At 47.4% G+C, this 26,969-nt stretch overlaps 1 protein-coding gene across 4 annotated transcripts in view; it reads left to right on the top strand.

Annotated features, from left to right (window-relative positions):
* ECE1 (endothelin converting enzyme 1) overlaps positions 1–26,969 on the top strand; it is a 139,494-nt gene that overhangs the window by 42,391 nt on the left and 70,134 nt on the right. The window contains exon 1 of one of the 4 annotated variants that reach the window (XM_023551946.2): positions 17,658–17,687. The exons of 2 other annotated variants lie outside the window; for them this stretch is intronic. In XM_023551946.2, the coding sequence (XP_023407714.1) occupies positions 17,673–17,687 (15 nt within the window). In that variant the 5' untranslated portion in view covers positions 17,658–17,672. Of the gene's footprint in view, positions 1–17,657; positions 17,688–21,931; positions 21,955–26,969 lie in introns of those variants that run through there. One more of the 4 variants, XM_023551948.2, reaches the window with a different exon arrangement.

Raw genomic sequence — 26,969 nt, 5'->3', positions numbered from 1 at the left:
GCCGCAGAGTGGGGTCAGAAGAGACTAGACTAAGGTTTTTATCCTGGTTGGCCCGTTGGTGACCCCTCTACTTCTTGAACTATCAGTTTCCTCATTTGTTTACTATCAGGGGGTTAGAGCTGAGAGAGCCAAGATGACTGGGGCCTTGGCCCTGTAAGACTTCAAAGTCTGATGGGAGAGACAGTCACATACCCAAGTAGCACCTGGCAGCAGTGTGGGGTCTGGGAGAGGGGTATACAGTGTGCCATGGAAGCACAAGGAGAGCTCACAGGTCTGGGTGTTTTGGGGGAGGTGGCGTGGACACAGGTTGTTTCCGACTCAAGCCATGCTCCCCTCTTCCTCTGCTAACAGCAGCCCCCTTTCTTCGAGGAACTATTTCTACCCCTTTCCATGTGGTATTGGTTGGGCTACTAATCACAGTATCTGCCCCACCTCCACCACTTCACAGGGGCAGGCCCATGAACCAGGCCTGGCCAATCAGAGTTCTTCCCCAGGACTTTATAATTTAACACAGAAAGAGAGAAGATTTCTTTTCTCTGGGGTTCTCAGCTGCCATGAGGTAAGCCTGGCCTAGTTCTCTTTCCATGAAGGTTATCTACTCTCAGGAGATGAGAATGAGGGTAATGCACAGAGGCAAGGTGAGGAATAAGGTCAAGGGGAGAGAGAGAAACCCAGTAGCATCATCTAAACAACTGTCTGATGCCTGGTCCTCCCTCCCCTTCTCAGACAGTGCAATCCTAGACATTTATTTTGTTACAAAACCCAGTTAGAGCTGGATTTCTGTCCCTTACAACTCTGAAGGTCCTGACTGAGGAGACTTCATGGAGCAGGTGGCATTTTAGCCATGTGTTGAGGGAGTTTCTGAAATAAACTGCAATGGCGAGGCTGCAGCAGGCAAAGGGAGTTGGTGGGGAGAATATGACCATGACCTGCATAGGAGGAATGGTAGGTGGTGATGTCTGGGTGCTTGGAGACAGATCCTAAAGGACATATGTGCCGCAGAACAGAGCTTGGATGCATTGGCCCATCCATTCATCTATTCATTCAGTGAACCAACCCAGCACTCACTATATACCAAGCACTCTTCTAAACACTTTATGAGGAACTGATAATATCTTCCTAACAACCCAGTACCCCCATGTGTCTGTCAGTTTGTTGTACTGTGGAGACCGAAGAAGAATTGACGCCTTTGAGTTGTGGTGTTGGCAAGGAACATCGAATATACCATGGACTGCCAAAAGAACGAACAAATCTGTCTTGGAAGAAGTACAATCAGAATGCTCCTTAGAAGCAAGGATGGCGAGAGTACGTTTTACATACTTTGGACATGTTGTCAGGAGGGATCAGTCCCTGGAGAAGGACATCTTGCTTGGCAGAGTACAGGGTCAGTGGAAAAGAGGAAGACCCTCAACGAGGTGGATTGACACAGTGGCTGCAACAATGAGCTCAAGCATAACAACAATTTTAAGGATGGCTCAGGACCAGGAAGGTTTCATTCTGTTGTGCATAGGGTCGCTATGAGTCAGAACCAACTCGACGGCATCTAACAACAACCCAGTAAGGTGCCCTGGTGGCTCAGTGGTTAAAGTCCTCAGCTGTTAACCAAAAGGTCCCCACACCATCTGCTCCACAGGAGAAAGATGTGACAGTCCGCTTCTATAAAAATTACAGCTTTGGAAACCCTGTGGGGCAGTTCTTCACTGTCCTATAGGGTTGCTATGAGTCAGAATCAACTCAATGGCAATGGTTTTTTTTCTGTTTTTTGTGGGGTTTTTTTTGTTTGTTTCAGTTTTAACAACCCAATGGGAGTCCTTGACTGGTGCAAATGGTTAGCACACTCAGCTGCTAACTAAAAGGTTGACAGTTTGAATCCACCCTGAGGCACCTCAGAAGAAAAGTCCTGGCATTCTACGTCCAAAAGATCACAACCATTAAAAACTCTATGGAGCACAGTTTTACTCTGAAACACATAGTGTTGCCGTGAATTGGAATCAACTCAATGGCAACTAGTTTTGTTTTGTTTTTTAAGAACCCAGTGAGGTAGGTACTATTGTTTCACTGTGTTACAGGTGAGAAAATCAAGGTACAGAGAGATTAAACATTAACTTGCTCAAGGCCACACAGCTGGTAAATACTCTTAACCACAGAGAGAGAATGACTGTCCCCTAACTCTAGCCCAGAGCTCTTTCTGTGGAACTCCATATCTCATGGCCTGGTGGGAACAACACTGTAGTGCCCAGGCCTGGGATGTGGCCCCAGAACTTCAGAGTCTCGGCTGAGCCTGGGATGATGGGGGAAGGGAAGGAAGGCCCTGTGGATTCTCTCAAAGGAAGTGGGGTGCAGTCCTGTCCCAGTTCCAGCCTGAGTGAGTGAGCAAGTGCCAGGTTCCTGCAAGGCACCCTGCCGTTCCTTCCAGCTGTGATAATCTCCAGAAGCAGGGGATGATGGGCTCTGGCTAGTCCCACTAAACCCTCGGCAGGAGGCCAGTAACTTTAAGAAGCTCTGGCCTGGAGCCCAGGCACTGGAGAGTTTTAAAACCTTACCCCGCAGGGGAGGCCTGGGACAGGAAGGAGGGGAGAGGAGCTCTGAGCTGCAGTGTTTGAGAACGGAGGCCTGGTAATTGCAGCATCGTCCACAGCTCCCGCTTGCCTTCAATGCCCAGGGCTAAAGCACCTTTGTGTGCCAAAGACTTTCACCTTCTTATTTAAAGGCAGGGATTATTAGCCCTGTTTTACCAGTGAGAAGTTGAGGCTTAGTGACGGTAAGTGACTTGCCTGAGGTCACACAGCCAGTTAGCCTGCACCAGGTCCCAGGCTCTGGATGACCTCACCCCTGCCTCTTTGACCTTGTCATTGATCTGAGGATGATGGAGGGGGCACAGGGCAGGGGCTCTGGAGTTTATACCAGAGGTCCCTCAGCCCTCCTGGCCTCTCCCACAGGGCCCTCTTCCCCTCCTTACCCCTATTCCAGAGGAGAATTTTTTTCCCCAATGAAAGATCATCTCTTCATTTATGGGGAGGGCCCCCATGGGCCCCTGGAGTCCCACAGCAGTGCTCTGAGGCAGAGGCTAGGGACGGAGACCTCGATTGTCCCCTGTGGCCAGACCCTAGTGGGCTATGTGAGAGAGGAAACCAGTCTTGAGAGCCTCAATAAATGCTGATTGAACTAAAATACTGAGCAACTAGTGATTAACCCAGTTTAACCTGGGGGCGAGGGAGCAGGGATTAAGAAAGACTTTGCAAAGGAAGGAAACCCTGGTGGAGTAATGGTTAAGTGCTAAAGCTGCTAACCAAAGGGTTGGCAGTTCAAATCTGCCAGGCGCTCCTTGGAAACTCTACGGGGCCGTTCTACCCTGTCCTATAGGGTCGCTATGAGTTGGAATCAACTCGACGGCACTGGGTTTGGTTTTGGGTTTTTTGCAAAGGAAAGGCTGTTCGGGTTTAGCCTCAAAAGGTTGGCCCTTTTCTGTGAGGGGCAAGGCATTCTTTTTTTTTTTTGTTTTTTTATTGTGCGGAGGAAACAGCATAAGCAGAGGTCTGGAGGTACAGAAGTACAAGGTGTACTCCACGTGGGTGGGAGAAGTTATAGTTCCATGCCAAGAGCAGGACAGGCAGGTTTCTAAACCTTCTGGGGTCACCCAGAGGTATGTGACCCATTGGGGTGTTAGGAAAACAGTGAGCCAGATTTCCCCTACCCCTTCATCCCTTCCGTTCTGCCCCAGATCTGCTCTGCCCACCCCACCCAATTACACGTATCCCCCGCTTTTCGAAAGTCTGCTTTACCCCACTTTGCTTTTACGAAAGACCTACATTAGTACCTGTTATCGCTAACCGAAAGAGACCCGAAGAGAATTTTACGAAGAAAGGCAAAAAGCAGAAATAGCGTTCGGCATTTGTTTTGCAGCAAGCTGTTAAAGTGGCAGCAGGCACCCTGAGCAGTGAGAGTGGCGTTGCCAAGCTCCTTCCCTGGGAACTGCACTCAGCATCTCAGTATCAAGCAGCCATAGCTTTGAACTGTGTCTGTGTGCACCTATTAGCAAGATATGTCCTAAGGTATCAGAAAAGCCTAAGAGAGCTTGCAAGGGTTTTTATGTGTTATTTGATGTGATTTGGTAGGTTATCTTTTGGGCCTGGGAACACTCAAGAATTTTTCCCATATAAATTAATGGTAATTGCTTTTTCGCTTCACACTATTTCAGTTTATGGGTGGTGTCATAGGAACGCTATACTTTCGGATAGCAGGGGAAACCTGTACCTCCCTACCTTCTTGTACCCCCCAGGGATGCTCAAGGGCGAACCAGACTCCAAAGTGGTTGGGGCCTCTCCTCTTGCCTGGCTGCCTCCCACAAAGGCTTATCTGTCTCTTCCCACTTCTTATCTTGAGCCCAACGCCCAGGAGCAGCAGCCCCTTGCACAAGTGCCACTGGGCAATGACAGCAGGTCTGGTCTGTCGGCCAGTGAGGCAGAGCTGCCCCTTCCAACCCAAGCCCTTTGCACTAGAACCTGGTGCCCCAGGCCTCAGGGGGAACAGTTGACCAGAATGGCCCCAGAGTACATGAACTGTCTCCAGAGTGCTCCCATGTTCCTGATGTCCTCTCACCAATAACTGCAATAATAATGTTTAAAGGCTGCCTTTTATGGAATGCTTACTGTATGCCAGGCACCAAGCTTGGCACTTCATGCACAGTGTCTCATTTAACACTCAGTGCAATCCTGCAGGAGACCACTACTGTCCTCATTGTGGAGTGGGAGGAAACTGAGGCTCAGAGAGGTGATGTGACTTGATCACGGTCGCACAGCTACTAAGCAGCTAAGCCACATGTGTCTTAACTACAAAATTTGTCTTCCCATCCATGATGTGGAGATTTCAACTCCAGTCCCTCAGAATTGCTAACAGCAAATTAAAGGAGTGGAAATGAGAAAGCCAGTGGCCAGTGTCAAGTGGCTGTGGCTAGGTTACATGGGCAGGAGTTCAGAGCAGGGAGCAGTCTGGAAGCTGGGCACACACTGAGCCCAGGGGAAGGGGAGGTTCTGGGCGCAGGGAGGAAAGGGGCCACTCGGCTGACCTCAGTCATCCTAAGCCCAAGAGTTGGCTCAGTCCCAGCTACCAAACCTGTAGCCTTCAAGGTCCAGGGTGTAGGAATCCAGAAGGAGCACTGGGCTGAAAGTCCAGAGGCCTGGCTTCTTGTCCTGGCTGTGTCCTTGATTCTACTTCTGCAGGGTCTTCCATTCTCAAGGCCTCAGTTCATCTGTAGGAAGGGGTAGAGTGGGGCGGCGGGGTGGTGGTTCAGAGAGAGCTCCCTCCCCTTTAACCATACCAGCCTTCCTCCTACTCGTTAAAACACTACACTTGATCCTGCCTCCAGGGCTTTGTGCTTGCTGTTCCCTCTGCCTAGAATGCCCTTCTCATGACTGATGCCTGGTCATTCTGGTCTCAGTTCACATGTTACCTCACAGAGGCCTTCCATGACTCCTTTCCAGGCACTTCCTATCACACTGCCTTGCTGTATTTTATACCACTAATCACTCTCTGTGTGAGATGATTAGTGTATTGGTTAGGGGCACAGACTCCAGAGTCAAATTGCCTGGGTTTGAATTCCCATTTCTGCCACTTACAGTTGAATGATCTTGACCTTAACTTCTCTGTGCCTATTTCCTCACCTATAAAATAGGGTCAATAGTAATATGTATTATTATTTGTGTAAGCACTAAATGAGCTAATATCTTAAAAAGCACTTAGTGTATACATGAACCATGGCCTCAACTACTCTGAGACCAGAAGAACTAGATGGTACCCAGCTATCACTACCAACCATTCTAATCAGGGCCACAGTAGATGGACCCCGGTAGAATGGGAGAAAAATGTGCAATAAAATCTCAAATTCCTATTAAAAAAATCAGCCCTACAGGACTGATTGAGACTGGAGGACTCACTGCCGAGACTATTGCTCTGAGATACTCTTCAGACCTTGAACTGAAACTAGCACCTGAGGTCACCTTGTAGCTAAATAACAGATTGGTTCAAAAAATAATGACTATCACCTGTAAGTACTGTGTGCCTTTAAAACAAACAAAAAAAACAGTATAGTGCTTAAAAGCAATAGCAAAAAACCAAAAACCCAAAAGCCCTCAATAAATGTTAGCTATTTTTGTTGTCACTATTAGGAATATTGTTTTCCTCCCCTATTAAAATTCTAACTCCCTGAGAGCAAGGACTTTGTCTTGTTCAGTGATGTACCCCCAGTACCAACCTCATGTCCTGGCACATAAAACAAAAAGCCAAACCAGTTGCCTTCAAGTTGATTCTGATTCATGGCCACCCCTGTGTAGAACTGTATAGCCCCAGAGTAGAACTGTGCTCTGTAGGGTTTTCAAGGCTGTAACCTTTTGGAAGGAGATCACCAGGCCTTTCTTGTGAGGTGCCTCTGGGTGGGTTCAAACCACCAACCTTTCAGCTAGTAGTTGAGTGTTTAACCGTTTGTGCCACGCAGGGACTCCTTCCTGGCGTATAGTAGGTACCTAATGTTTGTTGAATGAGTGGTTAAGCGAATAAACAGATGAGTGCTGACATCTCTGGTTTCTACGAGGCTTTGTATAGCTGGATATAGAGAAGAACAGATGCTGGAAGACAGACCTGGGCCAGCTCCTTGCCCAGGGCCCAGCCAACCCTCTCTGCTCCCAGCAGCACCCATAATTGGCCCCATCCCACCCTGCCTTTGTGGGGGGGTCCATCCTCCATAGGGCAGAGGGGCCTCTCTGAGATCAAGGGGGCCCTGTGTTCCGCCCGCCGCCCATTGTGGCAGGTGGGCTTGGCACTCTTTCCTACCACAGATTCCAGTCGCCAAGCATGGGGGCCAACGTAGTTTTTTCCCTGTGCTCAGCAGCCCTCCCTTCTGAACCCGCAGAGCTGGGCCCAGCCTGCTTTATCTCTAACTGCCTCCCATTTTCAAAGGTTGCTTTCACGAACAGAAACGCCCCAACTGCCCCTCAGACCCCTCCCTGTGCCTCCCTCCTGTTCTAGAATTTCAGGGTGGGACTGCTGATGCATCAATTCTCCTGCAGGTTTTTTTTTTTTTTTTTTTGGCCCCTGGTGCTATAGGGTCCCTGTGAGTCAGAATTGAGTTGGTGGCAATGGGTTTGGTTTGATTCTGGTGCTCTGAGTGCCCCTGAAGGCATTGGTTTTATGTGCCCAGTCCTGAGAAGACAGGAGAGGTTGTCACACCATCTCGTATGTAGGACACCAAGGCTCTGTTTGCTGAAGGCCCCACAGTTGGTGAGGGCCACAGTCAGGATTCAAACCCAGGTCTCACTGTTTGCCTCTTCTACTTTCATTCATTCATTTGTTCAGCTCATGTTTACTGAGCACCTACTCTGTCAGGCACAGCACAGCAGTGATCATGGTGCCTGCCCTGGCTGGGGACCCAGACATTAATCAGACCAGAAGCTAGCCCAGCTTTGTAGCTGGCATGTATACTAGCATTGCCCAATCGAACTTTCTGTGATGATGGAAATATTCTCTCTGCTGTCCGTTAACCAGCTGTGACCACTGAGCACTCAAAATGTGGCTAGTGCCAACGAGTAATTGAAGTTTTATCTGCGTTTAACTTTAATTAAAATAGCCATATGTGGCCAGTGGCTCCTGTGTTGGGAACATGGGTCTCTACAGTTCTTGGAAGAGTGACATTCTGAGCCTTAGACAAATGTGAGCAGGGGCCAAGCAGAGGGAGTGGGTTGATTTCCCAGGGGCACCTTTAATTGTGTCTTCTTTCACAATTGTCAGTGTATTAAACCCACAGGCATTCTCTTCACATCCACAAAGGAATCAGGCCCTGTTTTCCTTGAAACATGAAACCTCCTGATCTGTTTTTCATTTCTCCTTCCCCACTTTTTTTAAATTGAGATATAACTTTACATACCGAAAAACCCAAGCCCCTTGCCATCAAGTTGATTCACACTCATGGCAGCCCCATGTTTTACACAGTAGAACTGCTCCACAGGATTTTCTTGGCTCTGATCATTATAGAAGCAGATCGCCCTGCCTTTCTTCCGTGGCACCACTCGGCAGGTTCAAACCGACAACCTTGGTTAGTAGTCGTTGACCCACCGAGGGACCTATAACTTATGTTAAAAACAAAAAAAAAGAACTCATTGCCATCAAGTCGATTCCAACTCATAGCAACCTTATAGGACAGAGTAGAACTGCCCCATAGGGTTTCCAAGGAGTGGCTGGTGGATTTGAACTGCTGACTTTTGGGTTAACAGCTGAGCTCTTAACCATGACGCCACCAGGGCTCCACATAACTTACACAGACCAGAAGTGAACAGTTCCATGCATTTTGACAAACGTAGACATCCGTGTAACCACACCGGAATTAAGATACAGAACATTCCCAGTCCCCAGGAAGTTTCTTCATGCTCCTTTCCAGTAAGTCCCAGCCCCCGAGGCAATCACTCTTTTGAGGTCTGTCACCACAGATTAGTTTTGCCTGATTTTAAGCTTCACATAAATCATTTTCCCACTTTTGACGGCAACAAGGGTGCAAGAAGTATTTTGCTTTTCTCTTTACTATGAGAAACAGAGCCCAGCATGATGAAAGGTGGCAGCTGGAGCCAAGAGGGAGTTGGGGAGAGGGCTGTGGTGCGCAAAGGTTCATTAGCTCCAGCTGGCTGGTGCCACGCGAGAATGTGGATGAGCACTGCCAAGGCTTTTCCTTTTCTTTTCCTTATGGAAAGCTGAAAATACTGATTCCTGCGCAAAATCTCCTGTTTTCGAAATTTGTCATTTCGTTCAATTTTACAGTACTGCAGGCCAAATAATTCACATCTGTGGGCCATATTTAAGGAGCCCTGATGGCACAGTGGTTAAACACTTGGCTGCTAACCAGAAGGTGGCAGTTCGAACTCGCCAGTCACTCCATGGGAGAAAGATGGGGCAGTCTGCTTCCGTAAAAATTGTTGTTGTTAGATGCCACGGAGTCAATTCTGACTCATAGTGACCCTACGTACAACAGAATGGAACACTGCCTGGTACTGTGCCATCTTCACAGTGGTTGTTATGCTTGAGCCCATCGTTTCAGCCACCGTGTCAGTCCATCTCATTGAGGGCCTTCCCCTTTTTTGTTAACGCTTCGCTCTGCCAAGCATGATGTCCTTTTCTAGGAACTGGTCCCTTCTGATAACACGTTCAAAGTGTGTGAGATGTAGTCTCGCCATCCTTGCCTCTAAGGAGCATTCTGGTTGTACTTCTTCCAAGACAGATTTGTTCGTTCTTCTGACAGTCCATGGTATACTCAATAATCTTCGCCAACACCATAGTTACAAAGGCATTGATTCTTCTTTGGTCTTCCTTATTCATTGTCCAGCTTTCACATGCATACGAGGCAATCGAAAACACCATGGCTTGGGTCAGGTGCACCTTAGTCTTGAAAGCGACATCTTTGCTTTTTAGCACATTAAAGAAGTCTTTTACAGCATATTTGCCCAGTGCAATGTGTCATTTGATTTCTTGACTGCTGCTTCTCTGGGTGTTGATTGTGGATCCAAGTAAAATGAAACCCTGACAACTTCAGTCTTTTCTCTGTATATCATGATGTTGCTTATTGGTCCATTTGTGAGGATTTTTGTTTTCTTTATGTTGAGGTATGTCTTGGTTATCTAATGCTGCTATAACAGAAATACCACAAGCAGATGACTTTCACAAAGAGAAATTTATTCTCTCACAGTCTAGGAGGCTAGAAGTCCGAATTCAGGGTGCCAGCTCCAGGGGAAGGCTTTCTCTCTCTGCTGGCTCTGGGGGAAGGTCCTTGTCATCAGTCTTCCCCTGGTTGAGGAGCTTCTCAACTCAGAGACCCAGGGTCCAAAAGACGTGCTCTGCTCCTGGTGCTTCTTTCTCGGTGGTATGAGGTCCTCTGCTAACTTCTCTCTTTTATATCTCAAAAGAGATTGGCTGAAGATACAATCCAATCTTGTAGATTGAGTCCTGCCTCGTTCACGTAACTGCCACTAATCCCACCTCATCAACATCATAAAGAGATGATTTACAACACATAGGAAAATCACATCAGATGACAAAATGGTGGACAACCACATGATACTAGGAATCATGGCCTAACCAAGTTGATATACATATTTCGGGGGGACAGAGTTCAATCCATGACAAGGTACAATCCATACTAAAGTCTTTGATCTTCATCAGTAAGTGCTTCAAGTCCTCTTCACTTTCAGCAAGCAGCCTTGGAAACACTGTGGGGAAGTTTTACTCTGTCCTGCAGGGTCTCTATGAGTCAGAACCAACTCGTTAGCAAGGGTTTTTGGTTGGACCAGACTTGATCCGTGGACTGCCAGTTTCTGAGTTCCGCCTCAGGCTAGTGAGAGTGTGGATAAGAATAGTAGCTGGTGTTTGTGGAGTGGTTCCTTTGTTCCAGGTCCTGTTCTAAGTGCTCTCTGTTATTAAGTCATTTAATCCTTGTAATGATGCATTAATAAATCCATTTTACAGATGAATAAACTGAACCTGAGAGAGGGATAAAGTGCCTTGCCCAAGGTTATAGAGTGAGGACTTGGCAGAGCTGGGATTTGAACCCTGTCTGGTTCCAGAGTCTCTGTTCCCAACCACTATATATACTCCCCCTGAGGCTGGGGGGTGCAGCTGCTGGAGTGGTTATACTACTTGGGGTGCAGCTTTGCCAGCCACGAAGGGTGCTACCCCCCTGAAGGAGCAATGAGAGAGCAGCCCCACCCTGCTGGCATTGCCCAAACGGAGGCCTGGTTGATGCTGCAGGAGGAGCCATCAGAGGACTTGAGGAGCAGCTGGGCAAGTGGGGGCAGAGGTAGCAGGAAGCTGGCAGGGGAGAGCCTAGGCCCCAGAAGGTGGCAGGGGAGAGGGGTTGATGACGACAGAAAAATCAGCCAGCCCGGGCCCAGGGCCAGGACAGGCTGCTGCTGCCAGGGGAGCTGGTGGCGGGGGCATCCCCCCCCCACCACCAGAGCTTCGTCCATACAAGCCCATCACCTGGGGCAGGTTGGAAAGAAAAAGATAAGGATCACCTGGCAAAATAATGCTGCACTTCCATCACTCCCTCCCACCTCTGCAGGGGATGGGGGAGAAACTGAGGCCCAGGAAGCAAAAACTTGTTAGAAGCACGGCCAGGACTCAAATCTGCTCTGAGCTCTTTCTGTTCCACGTGGCTGCCTGCATTCTTCAGAACTGGGAGTTGGTCACTGGCAGGGAGTAGGTCCAGGAGCTTGAGGGGTATGGCAGGGAGGACCCAGCAGATGGGCCCAGACCCTCCCCTGTGCCCCTTATCAAATCTGCAAGTCACTGAGCTGGGCCTGACACAAAGTCAGTGCTAAATACATCTTTGCCGTTATTACTGTTATTTTTCAATTTGATCCTCCTGCCCACATGTAAGATGTGTGTTATTATTGTCACCCATTTTACCAATGAGAAAGCTGAGGCTCAGGGTCACGTGGCCAGAAAAATTGTGGCCAGGATCGACTGAGATCATGTATATAGAGTGCTTAGCACTGCCCTTGCCCACAGCAAAGTGCTAGGGGTTAGGGCAGTGATAGAGGAGGGATGAGGCAGTAGGACTGGTCAAGGAGGGCTTCCTGGAGGATGTGGCATAGGACTGGGCTTGGGGGGTGCTCAGCCTCTCAGGCTGCTAATTCCCATGGGTCCAAGGCTGCTTTCTGGGTAAGACCTAATGCTAGTTGGATCTCTCCCCTCTGAAGATGCCAGCACCTGTGAGGATGCCAAGCAACTTGGGCTAGTACCCAGGGCCGTCACACACCTTACAGCAGCCTCTATGCCAGGGTAGCGCTCCAGGCCTGATTTCAGATCCTGTACAGTGGAGAGGGATAGCCTGGACTTGGGCAGTCATGTCACCTCTTTGAGCCTCAGTTTCTTCTTCTTTCAAATGGGAACATGCTATCTACCATGTAGGGTTGCAATGAGGGCCTGGTCTATGAGAGATGCTCTCAGTAAACGGGCATCATAGAACTTCCTGGAAATAGTTACTCAATTGAATAGGCCTTGCAAGGGTAGACATGTCCCAGATCCAGCTCAGGAAAACTTGATCCACAAGTATGTTGTCGTTAGGGGCCATCAAGTCAGTTCTGACTCACAGTGACCCTGTGTACAACAGAACGAAACACTGTCCAGTCCTGCACCATCCTCACAGTCCTTGCTGTGTTTGAGCCCATTGTTGTAGCCACTGTGTCATTCCATCTCCTTGAGGGTCTTCCTCTTTTTCACTAGCCCTCTACTTTACCAAGCATGATGTCCTTTTCCAGGGACTGGTCTTTCCTGATAACACGTCCAAAGTATGTAAGCCAAAGTTTTGCCATCCTTCCTTCTAAGAAGTATTCTGGTTGTACTTCTTCCAAGACAGATTTGTTGATTCTTCTGGCAGTCCATGCATATTCAATATTCTTCACCAATACCATAATTCGAATGCATCTATTTGTCTTCAGTCTTCCTTATTTATTGTCCAGCTTTCATATGCATATGAGGCAATTGAAAATACCATGGCTTGGGTTAGGTGCACCTTAGTACTCAAGATGACGTCTTTGCTTTTTAACACTTTAAAGAGGTCTTTTGCAGCAGATTTGCCCAATGCAATAATACATTGTTTGATTTCTTGACTGCTGTTTCCATGGGCGTTGATTGCGGATCCAAGTAAAATGAAATGACAACATCAGTCTTTTCTCTGTTAATCATGATGTTGCTTATCCAGTTGTGAGGATTTTTGTTTTCTTTATGTTGAGGTGTAATCCATACTGAAAAAAAAATAGTTTTTTATTTTCCTCAGGGATTGCTTCCAGTCTTCTTCACTTTCAGCAAGCAAGGTTGTGTCATCTGCCTATCAGAGGTAGTTAATGAGTCTTCCACCAATCCTGATGCCATACTCTTCTTCATGTAGTCCACCTTCTCACATTATTAGCTCATCATGCAGACTGAATACATGTAGTGAACGGATACAACCCTGATGCACACCATTCCTGATTTTAAATCACACAGTATCCCCTTGTTCTGTTCAAATGACTGCCTCTTGGTCTATGTACAGGTTCCACAGGAGCACAACTAAGTGTTCTGCAATTCCTGTTCTTTGCAATGTTATGCATAATTTCTTATGACCCACGCAATTTTGCTGAATTATCTGGTGTGATATTAATGATATTGTTTGATAATTTCCACATTCTATTGGATCGCCTTTCTTTGGTGATCTTTCTATGGATCTCTTCAAGTCTGTCGGCCAGGTAACTGTCTTCCAAATGTCTTGGCATAGATGAGCGAGCACTTCAACATTGCATCTGCTTATTGAAACATCTCAGTTGGTGTTCTGTCAATTCCTGGAGCCTTGTTTTTTGCTAAGGCCTTTAGTGCACCTTCCTTCAATACCATCAGTTCTTGATTGTATGTTACCTCCTGAAATGGTTGAATGTTGACCAATTCTTTTTGGTACAGTAACTCTGTGTAGTCCTTCCATCTTATTTTATTTTTTATTGTGCTTTAGGTGAAGGTTTACAGCTCAAGTTAATTTCTCATTCAAAAATTTATCCACTTATTGTTTTGTGACATTGGTTGCAATCTCCACAATGTGACAGAACACTCCCCCTTTCCACCCCAAGTTCCCTGTGTCCATTCAGCCAGTTCCTGTCCCTTCCTGCCTTCTCATCCTGCTTTTGGACAGGAGCTGCCCATTTGGTCTCGTACATTTGTTTGAACTAAGAAGCATGTTCCTCACATGTATTATTTTTTGTTTTATAGTCCTGTGTAATCTTTGTCTGAAGAGTGGGCTTCGGGAATGTTTTCAGTTCTAGGTTAACAGGGTGTCTGGGAGGCATGGCTTCAGGAGTTCTTCCAGTCTCTGTCAGATTGTTAAGTCTGGTCTTTTTACATGAATTTGAATTCTGTTCCGTATTTTTCTCCTGTTCTATTTGGGACTCTCTGTTGTGTTCTCTGTTAGGGCAGCCATTGGTGGTAGCCCCTTCCATTTTCCTTTGACACTTCTTATGTCGTTCAATATTTTGCTGATAGAATCCTCCAATATTGCAACTCGAGGCTTGAATTTTTTCTTCAGCTCTTTCAGCTTGAGAAATGCTGAATGTATTCTTCCCTTTTGATTTTCCAACTCCAGGTCTTTATACATTTCATTATAATACTTTGTCTTCTCGAGCCGCCCTTTGAAATCTTCTGTTCAGCTCTTTTACTTCCTCATTTTTCCTTTCTTTTAGCTACTGTATATTCAAGAGCAAGTTTCAGAGTCTCTTCTGACATCTGTTTTGTTCTTTCCTTTCTTTCCTGTCTTTTAAATGACCTTTTGCATTCTTCATGTATAATGTTCTTGATGTCATCCCACAACTCATCCGGTCTTCAGTCATCAGTGTTTAATGCATCAAATCTCTTCTTAAGATGGCCTCTAAATTCAGGTGAGATACCCTCAAGGTTGTACTTTGGCTCTCATGGACTTGTTCTAATTTTCTTCAACTTCAACTTGCATATGAGCAATTGATGGTTTGTTCCAGTCAGCCCCTGGCCTTGTTCCGATTGATGATACTGAGTTTCTTCATCATCTCTTTACCCAGATGCAGTCAATTTAATTCCTGTGTATTCCATCTGGTGAGGTCCACGTGTATAGTCACCATTTATATTGTTGAAAAAAGTCACTTTCAATGAATAGGTTGTTGGTCTGGCAAAATTTCATCATGCCATCTCTGGTGTTGTTTCTGTCTCCAAGGCCTTATTTTCCAAATACTGATCCTTATTCTTTGTTTTCAACTTTTGCATTCCAATCATTAGTAATCTTCAATGCATTTTGATTGCATGTTTGGTCAATTTCAGACTACAGAAGGTAAAAATCTTTAATTTCTTCATCTTTGGCATTAGCGGCTGGTGTGTAAATTTGAATACTAGTCATATTAACTAATCTTCCTTGTTGGCTTATGGATATTATTCTATCACTGACAGCACTGTACTTCAGGATTGATCTTAAATGTTCTCTTTATTGATGAATGAGACACCATTCCTTTTCAGTCTGTCATTCCCGGCATAGCAGACTATATGATTGTCTGATTCACGATGGCCAATACCAGTCCATTTCAGCTCACTAATGCCTAGGATATCTATCTTCAAGTGTTCCATTTCATTTTTGACAACTTCTAATTTTCCTAAATTCATACTTCGTTCATTCCACATTCTGATTACAGTCATGTGTTGCTTAATGTCCACAGTACGTTTTGTGAAATAGGTTATGTGGTGTGGACACTGTCCAAACACTATATTACAGATGAAGATTCTTTCAGGCATTCACTTCCTTATAAAAATTTGCTGGGGCAAATAACCTCCCTCTACAATTAGTTTATCTAGGGTTTTAAGAAATTCTTCTCCTGCCTTCACATCAGCACTCACAGATTCACCACTCACTTTCACATTATGCAGCAAAAAATGTTGTTTGAAGTGCTGGAACCACCCAGAGCTAGCACTAACTCAGTATCGTAGTCCGGTCCTGCTTTTTCTTTAAGTATCTCAAATAAGCTTTGTGCCTTAGTGATCATCGTCATGCCAAGAAGGATTCGCTTTTGTGTTTGGTCCTCAGTCCACGTTGGTTAGCAGTTTCTTCAGATCTGACATAGGCCTTTCTTGCATTTTCATTAGCCTTGCAGGGAAGCAGATCCCTTAACAGCTTGGAGAATTTTTTCTTTGTTTTTGAGGATTGTGTGATTGTCGAGTGCAGCATGCCTAAATCTGCTACATGCCCTTCTCCAATCAGGATTTCTGCATTCTACTATAACCTTAAGGGACCACGGATGTATATGCAGTCAGACGTTGCCCAAACAGACGTTATGCAGCGCGTGACCGTACCGATGGATGTTTGCAGCTGCTTCTTTTCATTTTGAGTTGTGCCACGTCAGCAAATGGATGGCCCAAAAGCTTTATTCCATCCACGTCATTAACGTCGACACTACTTCAAGGAGGCAGCTCTTCCCCAGTAGTATTTTGAGTGCCTTCCAACCTGAGGGCCTCATTTTCCGGCACTGTGTCAGATAATGTTCCGCTGCTATCCATAAGGTTTTCACTGGCCAATTTTTTCAGTAGATTGCCAGGTCCTTTTTCCTAGTCTGTCTTAGTCTGGTAGCTCCAGTGAAGCCTGTCCACCATGTGTGGACAGACACTATTGTTATCTCCATTTTACAGATGAGGAAATTGAGGCTTAGATGGTAAAGTGTCTGGTCCAAGGGTTAGAATCCAAGGAGCCTTGGCTTAACCAAGGGTTAGAATCCAAGGAGCACAGCTTCCAAGCCTACATTCTCTGTTACTGGCAACCTGGCGGACACACCTTCTCTTTGTATTCCAGAGAGAAGTCACTTGCGGAGGACCAGGGTAAGGCAGTGTCAGAACTAAGACCAAAATTTGGATCTCTTGCCTCCCAGGCCCAGCCCTAATCACCTCCTGCCTCCAGCCCCAGCCCTAATCACCTCCTGCTGTCCTGAGCATCACCTGTGCTGGAGAGGAAGATGAGCAAGACCGTGAGCCCTGCCACTGTCATCTACCCTGTGACCTTGGACAAGTGAATGAAGTTCTCTGTTTCCTCACCTGCAGTGGCCTCATCTTGGGGTTATCATGAACATTAAATGAGATCATTCATATGAGTTGGTTGGCACAGGGCCTCGCACTAACAGTGAAGACCCTGGGCACCCTAAGTTCATGGGTCCAAGGATTCCCAATAGCTTCCTGCCCCATCTACTTCCTGCTCTCTCTTCCCAGCCCCCACCCATCCATCTGGGTAACACAAATACTAATCACAGCTGTTTCCATGAGCTGCTTCTTGGTTGAGCCTAATTATAGCTCAGTCAGGCAGCTCAGTCATCATCATGATGAATATCATCAAAGGAGACAGATTGACTTTGTCCTAAGTTTTGTGTGATGAGATCAGCAGATTGTTTGGGAACACTTGGTCTCCCCAGCTTGGGTTGTGCCCATCCTGGTTGTCCTGCATAGCTTAAGAAATCACCCCAGGAGTGCTGGAGCACGAGAAGGTATGGGACATCTAGAGGTGGCCTCAGAGTCGAGGCCAGCTATAGGCTTCTGGTCTGTCTCAAAACTCAGTCCTCTGAGAAGAGCAGAGTGGACAACTTGGCCCCTTTACTCCATCTGGGAGGTGACAGCTGAAGTGGTAAGGATGGAGTAGGTGAGTGCAGGGAAGGAGGTGGTGGCCACCATCTTATTTGTTATAGTGGCAAAACCACAAGCTTTGGGGTTAGATATACCTGGATTCAAATCCAGGCCTTGTTACTTATAGATGTATGACTTCGGGCAAGTTACTAACCCTCCCTTAATCATAGCGCCAACAGGAGGGTCCAGGCATATAATAGACCCTCTCTAATCATTCCTTCCCTTCCCTATCCCCATCATTCTCAGGATGATTTGAAGAGCCAGTCATTTCAGAATTCTCCACCACATGTGCTAACATTTACTGGGTGATGCTTCTCTGCTAGGTCCTGGGCTGGGGACTTTACATGTCTTATCTTGTTTAATACACACAAAGAACCTACAGGGTAGGTACCATTTTATCTCCATCTGACAGATGAGAAAACCAAAGCACAGAAAGCAAGTGAAGTGCCTTTGCCAATGCCACACAGCTGCACTTTGCTGCTGGTCACTTTGCCGGGATGAGATGCTGGAAGGTAGGCAGGTATTGCTGGGGAGCATAGCAGAAGGGCCATAGGGCAATCAGAGAAGGCTGCCTGGAGGAAGATGCACTTGAGCTGAGCAGAGAGCTGGGGAAAGGAGGAGAGGAAAGGCGTTAGGAACAGAGGGCAGTGGATACACAGAGGCCTGGAAGCAGGAAGCAGGGTGTGTTTAGGGGCACTAATTCAACATACTTTATTATGGTTCGATCATATGAGGGAGGAGCACTGAGAGATGAGGCTGGAGAGGAGCCAGCTCCCAGAGGTGGGGGAGGAAGAGAGAGCTTGAAAACTAGGCCAAGGTTTGTGGTCTTTATTCTGCCAGCTCCAAGGAGTTGCCATGCAAAGTAGAGGAGTTTAGATCATGCAGTTAGTTTAAATCATACATTTAGTTCATACGATTGGTTTAGAAAGCTCTGCTTGGACCCACCAGGAGATGAGGGACTAGTTGTTGTTATTAGGTGCCATAGGATCAGTTCCGACTCATAGAGACCCTGTGCACGACAGAGCAAAGCAATGCCCAGTCCTGTGCCATCCTCTCAATGATTGCTTTGCTTGAGCCCATTGTTGCAGCCACATGAGGGACTAGAGGGAGCTATAACTGGAGGTCAAAGGGGGCAGAGGGCTAACCAGGGAAGGCTTCCTGGGGCAGGGGAAAAACCAAGAGGGCTTGGACAGAGGGGCTGAGTGACCAATGGTGGCTGTCAGGCTGGCAGGGAGAGGCATGGTAGGAGCCATGCATGCAGGGAACAGGCAAGTCAGCAGGGTGGTGAGCAGCCTAGGCCAGGGAGTGATGGAAAGGTTGCTGGCCAGGTTTGAGGATTGGGGTAGAGCGGCCTCCACAGTGGGCCCTGAGGCAGTGAGTTGGCAGTACTAGGCAAGGCTGTCAGCACCTTCTGGGGCCCCCAGGCAGGTGAGTAGCACTAGGCTGGTGGGTGACTGTGTGCCAGCTCCCAGCATGTGTGGGTGGCTTGCCCATGGCCTGCACTCAGGGCAAGCCCAGCCCTGTGACTCTGGTCTATACCAGGGTGATCTACTCACCCAGCTGGCAGAGCTACCCTCTTCTCAGAGAAGGCTATTAACAGCCTTGACCTCCCACATGTGCTCTGTGCCCTTGGTCTTTGAAGATCTCCCTGAGTCTTACCCTTAGGCCACTCCTGCCCACTTTCCCCCTTTCTGTGCACAGGCCTTTAGCTCCATTTGTCTCCTTGGCTGCATGAACCCAGTCTCCAGGGCTGATCCAGGGCCTCTGGGAGGTGGAGTCTCCCTTCCTATCCAGTTATAACCTGTTGGTGTGAAGTTGATTCCGACTCCTGGTGACTTTAGGTATTACAGAGTAGAACTGCTTCATAGGGTTTTCTTGGGTGTAATCTTTAGGGAAGCAGACCAGCAGGCCTTTTTTCCGTGGTGCTGCTGGGTGGGTTCGAAATGCCAACCATTAGGTTAGTAACTAATTGCAATCTGCTTGTGCCACCAGTGACCTAGTTAGTTATATCCCTCCCTATTTCCCACTTCCCAGGATGGGGCAGCCTATAACCTCCAAAGGAGTCAGCCTGGAGAGCTAGACCTCAGGGACATGGTACAAGAAAAGGGAAGGAACCTGGACCCTGGGTTAGGAAGATGTGGGTTCAAATGCCAGCTCAGCCACTAACTGGCAAACTACTTTCTTTCTCTGAGCCTTAGCCTCTGCGTGTGTAAAATGGGGATCCAAGGCTTATTTGACAGGGTGATCGTAACACACAAGTGAGCTAATGGTATAAAAGAGCCTTGGGAACTGGGCGGTGCTGTGCCGGTGTCAGGGGTCGGTGATCTATGTCCTGTTTGAGAGCACAGCCAGTTTTTCTTCTTTATAATAACCTTTTTGTGTTAGACAAGTTTTTGATTTGCAGAATTATTGTGAAGATACTACAGAGAGCTCCTTATGACCCGCACCCACTTTCCCCTATTATTAACATCTTACGTTGTATGGTACCTTTGTCACAATTACTGCACCAGTATTGATACGTTATTGAAAGTCCTTTATCCAGATTTCCTTAATTGTTCCAGGATCCCATCCAGGATACCACATTACATTTAGTTGTCATGTCTCCTTAGGCTCCGCTTGGTGGGACAGTCAGATGCCTGTTTCCTTGTTTTTGATGACCTTGACAATTTTGAAGAGTACTGGTCAGGTGTTTTGTAGAATGTTTCCGCATTTGGAATTTGTCTGTTGTTTTTCTTATGATTAGACTGGGAAAATGTGCTTTTGGGAGGAAGACCACAGAGGTCAAGGGCCATTTTCATCACATCCTATCAAGGATACCTATTATCAATATGACATCACTGTTGATGTTAACCTTGGCTACTTAGGCAGCCAGTTGTTTTGCCCTGAATACAGCAGCAGGGCTAGGTCATTGCTCAAGAGCTGCTGAACTAAGGCCAAAGGCAGAAAAATATGCATTAGAGCAGAAGCAAGTGGGAGGGGAGGGGAAAGAGAATGAAGAGAAGCAGGTATGGGGTGGTGGTGCAGCATGTCCCTCACATGCCAGCTCACTTGGGGATGAGCTGCTATATGGCAGGAAGTGTGTGTTTCAGCTCATTTAACCTTCATGACAATCCTTTTTACAGATGAGAAAACTGAGACCCTGAGAGGGATAATGACATACCCAAGGTCACATGAGCTAGGGGACTTAGGATGGGGTCTCAGTCTGTCTTTACTGCTTCAGTCTTCCCACTGTTGAGTGAATACCTTGAATCTGCATTCCCAGGAGAGTGAGTTAGGGAAGGTGTGTTCCTGATACTGGGCTGTTCCTAGCTCACTTTATTCACAAAGATTCGTGATGGACTATGACTAAAACACAGTCAGTAAGACAATTTGAGGTAGAAATGGAACATCGGGATTGGGGAACATACAGTGGAAAATGTGGGCCAGGAAAAAGCTGACCACAAAGGCCAGTGAAGTTCTCACTGATGAGTTTCTAACTGGCTGTGAGCTTCCTACCAGCCAAGGAAAAAAGGGATACAGGGCAACGCCTATGATTCTTACTATCAAAAAGCAAAGAAGCAATTCACTTCTTTAGGAAATTTGTGGTAAATTAAAAAAGAAACTGGTCACATGGAAATTTCTCATGTAAAAGACACTGAGAAATGTAATAGCAGTAATAGTTGTTACCTGATGTCATCTTCAGGAGTAATGGCACCGCGTACTCTCTCTCCCCTCGTCCAAAGCTGTCCTTTTTGAGTTTTACTTCATTGTCATCAAACAATTGGGGCCCTGGTGGTGCAGTGGTTAAGGGATCAACTGCTAACCCAAAGGTCGGCAGTTCAAATCTACCAGCCCCTCCTTGGAAACCCTATGGGGCAGTTCTGCTCTGTCCTATAGGGTTGCTGTGAGTGGGAGTCAATTCGACGGCAACAGGTTTGGTTTTTTTCTTTTGGCGTCAAACAGCTAAACTCTGCTATTTCTTATTTGCTGAAGTCACAGGTACCCATGCCCTAGGGAAAATTTGGGATACAAATTAACCAGTTATCTAGGTACCAGGTTCTGTGTCGGGCACTGGGGATGGAGAGTAATGATTGTTGCCCATCTCCCCAGGTGCTGTCCACCCCAGGGAGACAAGTGTCTGAATGTAATGCAGGTGCTATGCCTGAGGCACATCAGAGGGAAGGGGGTGATTCTCTTTGACTGGGAAGGAGGGGAGGGCTTCGTGGAGGAGGAGACAGGCCTGACATGGAGAGCAGTAGTTGAGGTGGAAGGGGTGCACTCTTGGGACAGGGTGTATCAGCCTGCAAGCCCCTCGAGAGAGGGGACCTTGTCCTTATCAGGGCTGCCCCTCAGCTTGCAGCACAGGGCCTGACAAGCATCAAAGACTCAGTGAATTCCTGTTAGGTGAGGAGTCAAGGTGATGGCCACACACCTGTGGAAGACGGCATATAGGGGTTGAACTGGAGAGGTAGGTTTTGGCCAGACCAGGGAGTCCTTGAATACCAAGCTAAGAGTTTGGACTTTGTTCTTTAGGTGGAGTGGCCCCAGTAAAGGCTTTTGAGCCTTGTGTCTTATAAGCAATCAAAATACAAATGATAACAACACCAAATGGGTAACTGCTGTGTGCCCAGTACTGTTCTAAGTGCCTTAACCTTACCTATATTAACTCATTTAGGTGTTACAACAGCCCAATGATTGTCATCCCCATTTTACAGACGAGACCGCTGAGGCACAGAGAGGCTGAGTCAGTTGCCCAAGATCACACAGCTGGAAACTGACAGAGTGGGAATCTGAACTAAGGTTTGGAACCACTATATTATTATGCCTGTTAAATATAAGTATGTGGCTAATATAACATGGGTGCATATTCGGTAACATGTAAGAAGTTAACTGATCCCAGCCAATTACCAGCACAAGAGGCAGGAACTGATGGATGGCATGAACTTGGTAACTAACTGAAAGTTTGGCAGTTTGAGCTCACCCAGAGGCACCTCAGAAGAAAGGCCTGGTGATATGCTTCTGAAAGGTCACAGCCTTGAAAACACTACAGAGCACAGCTCTAGTTTGGCAGCAAATGGGGTCGTCATGAGTTCGACTTGACTCGATGGCAACTAAGTGTTATTTATTTATTTATGGGCCACAAAGGACAACGTCCCTAAGGAGCTGAGGCTTAGAAAGACAATGTGAAAACAGCTCAGAGGGTGTGGCTACTGAGGCCCAGGCCTCCAAATTTCACTCTGGGGGCTGTTCCTTCCTGCCTCTGACATGCTCCAAGATTCCTTGAAGATCCCCGCCTTCAGCGAACCACCCACAGGAGCCATCTGAGTGACTAATGTGGCCAGGACAGATGAGATCATGCCCGGTGCCACTGGGCCACAAGGGCCAGCCTTTGACATCAGAAACACACAAGTGTTTATAGCATCTCCCGTTTCTGTTCACCCCAGGCCTATGCTGTCCGCAGAGTGGGGTTTCCAGGGCTGGGCGCCCCTAGCATCTCATCTGGCTTCCATCACTTTCTCTGTGGAGCTGGCAGCCTGGGGGAGTGGGGACAGGCAGTCCAGTCTGCAGGGAGCCATGTTCCCAATCCTTTGTTCTTGGTCTCCGCCAAGCCCTTCTCATGAGCACCGTACCCAGATTCAAGCAGACTTCCCCTCCACAGGGTTCAGAAAGGAACTGAGCAAACCAAGGTGGAGTCTACCCACAAAGCAGCAGTTGTTCCTCTTTCCCTGAAGCTCGTGGGGCCAGGTGTGGCACCCACAACCGCAAATGAGGCAATTAGGGAGAACAAACACTGGCCGCCCTGCCAGCGCAGCACTTCTGTCTGCCCAGGCTGCTCGCAGTCCACGAGGTCCCTGCCTGAAGAAGTAGCCCCTCAATGAGCGCTGAACCAGGAGTCTGGGATCCAGGTTCTAGGCTCAGCACTGCCACTTGGTATCTGTGTGGCCTTGGGTTCTCTGGAGACAGTGCAATAAAGTCAAGAGTGTGCGGTTTGGAGTCAGGTAGGCAAGGATCCACATCCCGGGTCCCTCACTCTAGCCAGGTGACCTGGGGCAAGCCAACACCTCTTCCTCACTAGCCCTTTGTCTTCTCATGTGTGAAGCATAAAGTGGCAGTGATGATTCTCACCTCACACTCATGTTATGTGTTAGCTGAGTACTTATATGTAACAAGCATGATAATATAGTGAATCTAAGCCTCAGTTTAGATTCCCACTCTGTCACATTTCAGCTGTGTGATCTTGGACAAATGACTCTGTCTCTCTGTGCCTCAGTTGTCTCATCTGTAAAATGGGGATGACAATGATAGCACCCCCCTCATAGGGCTGCTGTAATACTTAGATGAATTAATATAGGTAAAGCACTTAGAAGAGTACCGGGCACACAACAGGTACCCCCTCAGTGTTAGTTGTTACCATTTGTGTTATGATTGCTTGTAAGACACAAGGCTCAAATGCCTTTAATGGATTCCCCACCTCCTAAAGGTTTTGCCAAGTAGCATGTAGTAGATGTTCAGTCTGTCCAACCCGCTCCCCACACCCCCTCCTACTTATCCTATAAAATGGGAGTGACACCTGCCAAGCCTGAGGCTAAAGCTCTGGGTGGGTGCAGGGATCCAAGGAGACAGTGAATGGCAGGCCCTGGGCCTCTGGAGATAGGGCTGCCCCTGTTGGCGGCATGTCACTCGCTGACTATGGCCTGTGGTACACCCACTGAACAGAGCCCTTTAAGCCGTTCCCACGTCTGAGGTGGGTGTAGTTTCACTTTATGGCCCAGAGGCAGGTGTTTCAGGAAGGGACTCTCAACCTCTGTGAGCTGAAAAATAAACTGCTCCATCTTGACCAAGTTCTGCTTGGGAGATATGTGAGCATCTCAGGTCTTTCATCCATGGGCTGCAGTGGAGTGGGGCAACCTGGCCATGGCCACCACCACCGGCGGGGGGGAGATACAGGATCTGACGAGATCCAGCCTTGCCTTCAAGGTTCTGACGTCCAGAGTGCTGTGTGCTCCATAGAAGAAAGAGAGTGGGCCAGGGCTGTGCAGGAACAAAAAGCAGGGGGCCGAACCCTGCCTACAGGTAGGGACGGTAGTCAGGAGAGATTCCAAGAAGGATGGTCTCAGAACTGAGAGAGAAGCAGGAGGAGCCATTGCTTAACTACACCTGGGGAAGGTACTCACCTGAGCCTCAGTTTCGTTGTCTATAAAAGGGGGCCAAATAATACCTACTTCAGAGGGAAGTGTTGTTGTTGTTAGGTGCTGTCGAGTCGGTTCCGACTCATAGCGACCCTATGCACAACAGAACAGAACACTGCCCGGTCCTGCGCCATCCTCACAATCTTTGTTATGCTTGAGCCCATCGTTGCAGCCACTGTGTCAATCCACCTCGTTGAGGGTCTTCCTCTTTTCTGCTGACCCTGTACTCTGCCAAGCATGATGTCCTTCTCCAGGGACTCAACCCTCCTGACAACATGTCCAAAGTATGTAAGATGCAGTCTCGCCATCCTTGCTTCTGAGGAGCATTCTGGTTGTACTTCTTCCAAGACAGATTTGTTCATTCTTTTGGCAGTCCATGGTATATTCAATATTCTTCGCCAACACCACGATTCAAAGGCGTCAACTCTTCTTCGGTCTTCCTTATTCATTGTCCAGCTTTCGCATGCATATGATGCGAGGGAAGTACAAGAGGCTTAAGTGAGGCGATGGGTGTAAACCAGTTGCCATTAGGTTGATTCCAACTCATGGCAATCCCATGTGTGTCAGAGTAGACCTGTGCTCCTCTGTAGGGTTTTCAATGGCTGGTTTTCCAGAAGTAGATTGCCAGGCTTTTCTTCAGAGGTGCCTCTAGGTGGACTTGAGCCACCAAACTTTCAGTTAGCAGCCAAGCACATAACTACTTTTTATCACCCATGGATTCCTGATGGGTGTAAAGGAACCAACAAATACCTTATACCAACTAGGTGCCCAAGAAATAGTAGCTGCTATGCCTGGCTAAAGGAGCCCTGGTGGCGCAGTGGTTAAGTGCTTAACTGCTAACAGAAAGGTCAGCAGTTCGAACCCACCAGCTACTCCACACGAGAAAGATGTGGCAGTCTGCTTCCATAGAGATTACAGCTTTGGACACCCTATGGGGAAGTTCTTCTCTGTCTCCCAGAGTCACTATAAGTCGGAATCAACTTGACGGTAATGGGTTTATGCCTGGCTGGGGAGCTGTTTGGTGAATGGAATTTCTTTTTCAAGGATCTTTTCTCTTGAAAAGCAATTCACACCTGTTACTTAGAGTAATTTCCCCACTGAGGGATGTGGAAGCCAGGGCTCAGAGAGATTTGTTCTCTGCCCAGGGCACACAGCACTTCAGCTGGGCGCTGGAATTGGAACTCAGGCCTGCCAGCCTCCTAAGCCCATACTCATCTCAGGCCGCCTCAGACAGTGAGGGACACCTGAAGTCCATACCTTCTCAACCAGATTCCATGCCCCAGCATTGAGGAGCCCTGGGTTTCTACAGTCTGTACCCCCCATCCTGGGCCTTTAAACTACCCCCAGCCCTGGGCTTGGTTCCTCTCTGTTTCCCCCTTTTCCCAGGAGGATGCTCAAACTCCCTTCATTCCAGACTGAGGCCCTAGGTATCACCTTTGCCCTCTGTCAGCAAGAAGGCTGGTCTGGCCCTTCTCAAACCAGGCATAGGGAGGCCTATGGGATGGAGCTTCCCCCAAGCCCTGCCATCTTAAAACCAGAGAGGCACTTTAGAGATCCTCAGGAATTCGGGGAGGAGCCCAATGGCCAGGTCTAGGCAGGGATGTAGCAGGGAGCAGTGGTGATGGGGAGGATTGTCTGGTGAGTTGACACTGTGTTTGCAACTCAAGACCATGGGCGGGCCTTTTGCCATGAGACCAGAAGAACTGGATGGTGCCCGGCTACCACTACTGAACATTTTGATCAAAGATTCTATAGATGAATCCTGATCAAAAGGTGGAAATTGCAGAACAGAATTTTAAATTCTCATGGAATCCAGATTTTCTGGAGCTATGGAGGTTGGATGAACCCCTGAAACTAGTGCCATGAGATAATCTTTAAACCTTAAACCAAAAATATCCCGTAAAGCCTTCTTAAAACTAAACAGAGGTTTAGATTAACTAGTAAAGAATGTCTGCCTTGAGCATTGTGCTGTTTTAAGATCTATCCATATGGGGTCAAACTGACAACAGCAACTCAAAAGATTAGGTAGGAAACTTAGGGGCCAGTGAGTTTATGTTAATGAGGGAGGGACAACTTGGAAAAGGAGGGTGAGAATGTTTGTGCAATTCGAAGAAAGATCAATATCACTAAATTGTACATATAGAAACTGTTGAATTGGTATATATTCTGCTGTATATATTCTCAACAACAACAAAATAAGTTATTTAAATGAAAAAAAAAGATGGTAGGCAGGCATTGTGCAGAAGTCTTCACACCATTTTTGTTTTAGCGAAAGAACTCTTTCCACCCCCCCGCCACACACCCAGAGAAGCCTAGAAAAATGCAAAACTACTCCATGGTATCTCTGCTGACATCTAGGGTTACACAGAACACAGTCTAAAACCATTAGCACTGTGGGAAGAATGGTGGGCTGGAACTGGGAGAAGAGACTGAGTTCTGGCTCTGCTACTAACTTGCTGTGACCTTGGATACATCCCTATCCCTCTCTGAGCCTTAGCTAACCCCTCTTCACCCTACGTGAAAAGAGGACGTTGGATTGCTTGATGGGAGCATCCCAACTAGATATATTCTAAGACTCTAATCCCAGGTAGATTTTTTTTCCTCATCAGAATGATCCAGGCTGGC

Source organism: Loxodonta africana, chromosome 3 (assembly GCF_030014295.1).
Source record: "Loxodonta africana isolate mLoxAfr1 chromosome 3, mLoxAfr1.hap2, whole genome shotgun sequence".
Taxonomy (NCBI): Eukaryota; Metazoa; Chordata; class Mammalia; order Proboscidea; family Elephantidae; genus Loxodonta; species Loxodonta africana.
The sequence above is the reverse complement of the archived record's forward strand: the minus strand, read 5'-3'. Positions and strand labels throughout refer to the sequence as shown.